This window comes from Gobio gobio (genome assembly GCF_949357685.1).
Source record: "Gobio gobio genome assembly, chromosome: 3".
Classification (NCBI taxonomy): Eukaryota; Metazoa; Chordata; class Actinopteri; order Cypriniformes; family Gobionidae; genus Gobio; species Gobio gobio.
In genome coordinates this window covers 55,510,368-55,516,367 of record NC_137099.1, presented here as the reverse complement: position 1 = coordinate 55,516,367, position 6,000 = coordinate 55,510,368, and the positions used below count along the sequence as shown (strand labels likewise).

The 6,000-nt window shown below is 37.5% G+C and overlaps 1 protein-coding gene across 6 annotated transcripts in view; it reads right to left on the bottom strand.

Annotated features, from left to right (window-relative positions):
* inpp4b (inositol polyphosphate-4-phosphatase type II B) overlaps nucleotides 1–6,000 on the bottom strand; it is a 308,267-nt gene that overhangs the window by 166,011 nt on the left and 136,256 nt on the right. For all 6 annotated transcript variants that reach the window (XM_079812754.1, XM_079812753.1, XM_079812757.1 and 3 more), the window contains one exon: nucleotides 1,363–1,471. In XM_079812754.1, coding sequence (XP_079668880.1) covers nucleotides 1,363–1,471 — 109 coding nt within the window. The remainder of the gene's footprint in view (nucleotides 1–1,362; nucleotides 1,472–6,000) is intronic.

The window sequence follows — 6,000 nt, the reverse complement described above, 5'->3', positions numbered from 1 at the left end:
TCAAAATAAGATAAGCAAAAGTTACAAACTTTCTTTGAATTTATTTAAAATGTATTGTCAGTTTTGCGCTTGCAGATCACGTGGGTAGGGTACTTTTTTAATGTGCGTGCGTGCGTCCGTATGGATGACCATGTCTGTCAGCCACCACCGAAGACCATTTTTGACCCAGGAAAAACCCTGCCTTAGGTTTAAGAGATATTGCAGAACTGAAATTTGTGTGTGTGTGTGTGTGTGTGTATATAAACAAACTCTCATAAATGCACTGTAAACATTCTCCAAATGGATGCTTTACTTCTTCAGTCATCTGTGCAATAGAATTTCAGGGATGCCACACTCAATATTCATTCTGCTTTCCCTCTTTGACTGGAGACACGTCCTGAGAGGTTATTTTCTATTACCACCCCTTACAAACTGCATACACACACACAAAAAAGACAACTTCCCACGACACAAGCCACTTTTAATTTACTGTAGTTCAACTACACTCAAGTGAATGTCTTTAAAACATAGTTATCATGTAGTAAACATAGTTAACGTAGTAACAAAAATTGAAACATTGCATTTAACTAAATATTTAGATTAATGGGGTATTTCACTGAAAAATGACACTTTTCCCATGATTTACTCACCCTCAAGTCATCCTAGCCTAGGTATAAATGACTTTCTTCTTTCAGCCGAACACAATTGGAGTGTTATTAAAAAAAACATCCAGGCTCTTCAAAGCTTTATAATGGCAGTGAATAGTGGCTGAGTTTTTGAAGCTCCAAAAAAACACATGCATCCATCCATCATAAAAGTAATCCATACGGCTCCAGGGGGTTAATAAAGGCAGAAGGTCACTCTTCCACTGGTACTAGACTGCCTATGGCCATTACTGGAAGCCAGTGATTATAGTTTATAAAGTTATAAATATGGATATTTTTCTGACAAAAACGCATGGCTTTAGAAGGCCTTTATTAAACCCCTGGAGATGTATGGATTACTTTTATGATGGATGGATGCACTTTTTTGGGCTCCAGATACTATTTTATAGACACTATTCACTCCCATAATAAAGCTGGGAAGAGCCAGGATAATTTTTAATATAACCCGGATTGTGTTTGGCTGAAAGAAGAAAGTCATATACACCTAAGATGACTTGAGGATAATTAATTATGGGATAATTTTCAGTTTTTGGGTGAAATATATCCCTTTAAAGAACGACTAAATGAAATCATCAATCATTTATTTGATCTATGAATAGTGCGACCACAGTAAAATGGTCACTCTTTAAAAGCTCAACTGTGTTTTGTTAGCAGTTGAACCACTAGTGTTGTTGAGTTAGTAGCTAGTTTTAGAAATGTACTGCCTAGCTCAGCTTACCTTCTGGTGCATGTCGGCGGTAATGTGGTCCACCTCACCATCTTCAATCTCACCCATCTTCAGCCGGCTCACCACCACTGTGCCCACTGCCGCTGAATCATTTGCTGTCCTGAAACACAGCAACACAATGAGGAATGAGTCTCAGTACATGTGTGTCAAGGGCTCCAAGCTAATATGAACATAAATCACAGCGTCCAGGTGTTTTCATGTTAAAGTCCCCTTGCAGTCGATTATTTTATCCCTTAAAACTCATCTTTGATAACCAAAATGACACATTCAAACGTTTTGTCCTGTGAAAATAATTTCTTCATGCATTAAAATAGCTTGAATGTAACTCTACACCCTTGCTTCAGTTAGTATATGCAGAAATTGAATATGCAAATTAGCCCCGCCTCCAATCCCTCACACCAGCTCAGAATACCTGATCCACTCGGTCAACTTTACTGTAGTAAATGGTACAATAGCAAGTGGAAATATTGGTTTAATTCAGCCATATATGTTTAATTCATTATTCAATGGTCGATGGACACATAACGATTATTGACACGATTAGCTTTTGGCTTGACTACGTTATCAAACAGCTAATAATGTGTTGCTAATGTTACATAAACCATGTTCCCGGTCACCATCTCAGAGTCAGACTTTTAACTATCAGCATCCTTAGAAACGCTTTGAACAACTAAGAACGTCAGTGGAGAAAAGCCCCGCCCCCACGTTGACGGGATTGGTTACATGTTTGTGACGGTAGGAAACGGGCAATTTCAAACATTGTCTTTGGCTCACTGTAGTTTTAATAAGACAGTACTCAGCGATGGTGTTGACTTATGAATTTGCACATGGTGTGTCTTAAAAAAAGATTAAAAACACCACATAGACATATAAACAACATTAAACACTTGATTTTCACCACAGGTAAATTTAAATGAGACCAATCATCTTTAAAATTAAATGTTTCAGAGCAAAATGTAAGTTAATTCACATTAATTTACTAGTCTTGTATATTTGCCAGCTAACAGGGAACGTTCTGGAAAGGTTCTCTCAAAGTTATGAACAAACGTTCTTCCAGTAACGTTAATAGAACGTTCATTCAAAGTTATCTGGTCTTTAAAAATGTCCTCAAAAAACATTATTTATCCAGTACATCCTTCATGGAATGTTTTTTTTTGTTGGACGTTCATCATTTTTTTAAAATGTTACTACATGTTTTAGACCCTTCAGAGAACATTCAAATGTAACGTTCCCATAATATTTGAAAAACATATAATTGGAATTTGATCACATAACCAAGAAACAAAAATGCTTTTAAACTGGACTTTTTGAACGTCCAAAAAACATTTACAAATACAATTTTCAAATGTTAGCAAAACAAAACATTCTGTTAATTAGGGGTCAGATTTACTAAACAGGGCAAATTAGCGAGAGAGCGCAATCCCATAAAAGTGCCGATGGGAGTGGAAAGTTCTGCGCGTGATCTACTGACGACGCACAAATGAAAGAACACAGACGCAGCCGGATCATTTCCATAGTGAGCAACACAATCCACCAGTTAGCATCTGGTTTAAGACACTGGGCCTCATTCATGAAACCTTCGTAAATATACGAGCAAATTCGGAGTAATGCACGTAAAATGGACCTTTACGACATTCACAAACGCTTCATATATACAACGGATTCAGTAGTTAAACGTGTGTATATTAATGAATTCCAAACATCCGCAAATACTCTGCAGGTGCACGCTCATTCATAATTAGCATAATCCCTGGCCATGAGTTACGACTGCAAATGACGTGTCCAGGAACGCTGTGGAGTCTGCTGGATTTCTTTCTCAGGTTTGGCTCCATTATTTTGCTTAAATGCTAAAGAGACTAATTGGCCATATGCCTAGCAATAAATATTCAATTATTGGCTGCGTCCAAAACCTGGAAAATGCTGCCTTCGGAGGACACATTTCAAGATAGCAAGGCATCAAGGCACGTCCGAATCTAATGTTATCTTCACTTCCTGTCTCCTGAGAGACCTACATCTGATCGAGTTTTGAAGTCAGCATATTTGTATCCTTCGCTGCCTTTGATATCCCACAATCCTGTGCGTTCCATTCTGTGACAGTTGAGCTGGAAGAAAAAGATGGCGTTCGAGAGTTGCGTTTGCTGGTCAGTTAGTGTGTAAATGTACGTTTTTACCAACATTTTCCACTTCTGATGTCATTTCTAGCGAGAAATTACTACTGTAGTAGTTAAATATTTGTTTAGTTCTTACCAAAGCTCTCTCTATTTTGCTGTAGATCAATAAACTGTTAAACTGCCTAAAAAGTCTGTCCGAAATCAGTTTCATGAGGTGCCTTCATGAACAAACACTGTCATCGAGTCAGCTGCCTAGGTTTTCGGACGCAGCCATTGTGTGTCTAGGAAAGCATTTTTACCCAGCTTAAGAATGTCTGGTGCTTTGATTGCTATGATACAGAATATCCATGGCAGTAATGTGTTACTAGCATCTCATTTTGATGAATATTACTGAATATAAAGTTAAACAGTAAAAAAAAAAAAAAAAAAAAAGACAGGGCAAATCAACTAGTGAAATATTATTATGGTAAATAGTGCATCAAAATGCAATGTGATCAGTTTGCCTAAATTAGAAAACAGAACGGTCAAATGTTTCACGCACCATAAACACGTGGTAGGGAGCAGGTGTACATTTCTTTCATAGCAACTAACATTTGGAAAATACGAACATTTTCATGAATCCGAACATTTACGTCAGAGCGAACTTTACGAATGATTTACACACAAATTTGTTCTGCTCGGGTTTTAATGAATGAGGCCCATTGTTTTTTTGGGTGGTAAATAATGCAGCAAACATAGTAAATCATCTTGCGTGATTCACTTAAATACTCTCCACCCATACATTTTGCGTCTAAAAGGGAAACTCCTACACATGCATATGCAATAAGGTGCAACAATAACACTGTCCACACCTTTTCAGTGCTAATTTCTCACTAGCTGCGTCCGAAATCGAATTCTTCTCTACTATATAGTATGCGAAAAACAGTACGCGAACAGAGTAGTAAGTCCGAATTCATAGTATTCGAAAAACAGTACGCGAAAAGTACCCCGGATGACCTACTACTTCCGGCGAGATTCTGAAGTGTGCATACGATGGACACTTTACTATCCCATGAGGCCACGGGAGACGATTTATGAATTGAGGTGAAGGGACGCAACTGACGCTGGTAGGTCACATGATCATGACAACATGGCGGATTACATTCATACTACATTCATTCATACTATATAGAACATACTATTTTAACGGTCGCAAAGTTCGTTCAAATTCAAATGTAGTACCTACTCACATACTACGCAATTTCGGACGCTGCCACTGTCTTTAGTAAATCCTGACAGTGTTTTTTAACGTCAAAAGAGGGTTTGCGCTGGTGCAAGCTGTTAGTAAATCTGGCCATAGGTGTATAATTTCTAGACTGATCAGAAAAAAATCTACTGTAAACGACTCAAGTAGGGACACTGCGGCCTCACTAAGGCACCTAAAAATATAGTTGATATCCTGTAGACATTAGCATTGATTAAGGAAGATTACTCGGTTTCTCAGTAGTAACCAGCCACAACTTTGGCATGAGCAGATCAAGCCCCAGCTGTGCCTGTTCGTGTGCCAGCACACTTGGAGCGAGTATGATATCTGAGGATATGATTGACCTCAAATTAACTTTGAAGCTCAACTGAGGAGAGAAAAAGACATCAAGTCAGCCTTTAGAGGAGCATTGGCAAATTACCCATCCATGAACATGACCTAGACAAATCTAATTGGTCCTGGGTCTCTTTATGACAACAGTAAATCAGAGAGCATTGTTATGAGAAGAGCTAGCGCAGTATGCTAATAGATATGAATGAGACGCCGTTAGCAACACATTTTACTTCTGTAATGTGACATTTCTGAGTGAAACGGGATATTTAATGATTGAAAGAAATGCAGGGACTTTTTATCCATTGGGGATTATTTGCAGAGCGACAAGTACTGATTAATATAAAGCAAAAATGGAGCTTGACGGTTTGAGGGGTTAATAAAGAGGTAAGAGGCATTCATGATGTTAGTTGAAAAGGAAAGTCGTTTCAGAGGCAGTGCAAGTCATTACTTTGTGGTACAATTTTTTACTAGCTTGTATTTCTATCTCAAAGTCAGTGTCACTACATATGCTGTCATGCAAGAACATATTTTTGAAGTTTATGCACTTAACACATGCCACCCAATGTGAGCAATATATATAATTATTAGATTATAAACACACACACACACACACACACACACTCTGTTCAAATTATTTTTTTTTTTTATTAAAACTTTTACTCAGCAAGGATGCCTTAAAAGTGACAGTAAAGACATTTAAAATGTTACAAAAGATTTCTATTTTTAAAAAGCTGTTCTTTTGAACTGTCTATTCATCAAAAAATGGTTTCCACAAAAATATTAAGCAGCACAACGGTCTTCAACATTGATAATAATCAGAAATGTTTCATCAAATCATCATATCAGAATGATTTCTGAAGGGTCATGTGACACTGAAGACTGGAGTAATGATGCTGAAAATACAGCTTTGATCACAGGAATAAATTACATTTTTTTTATATA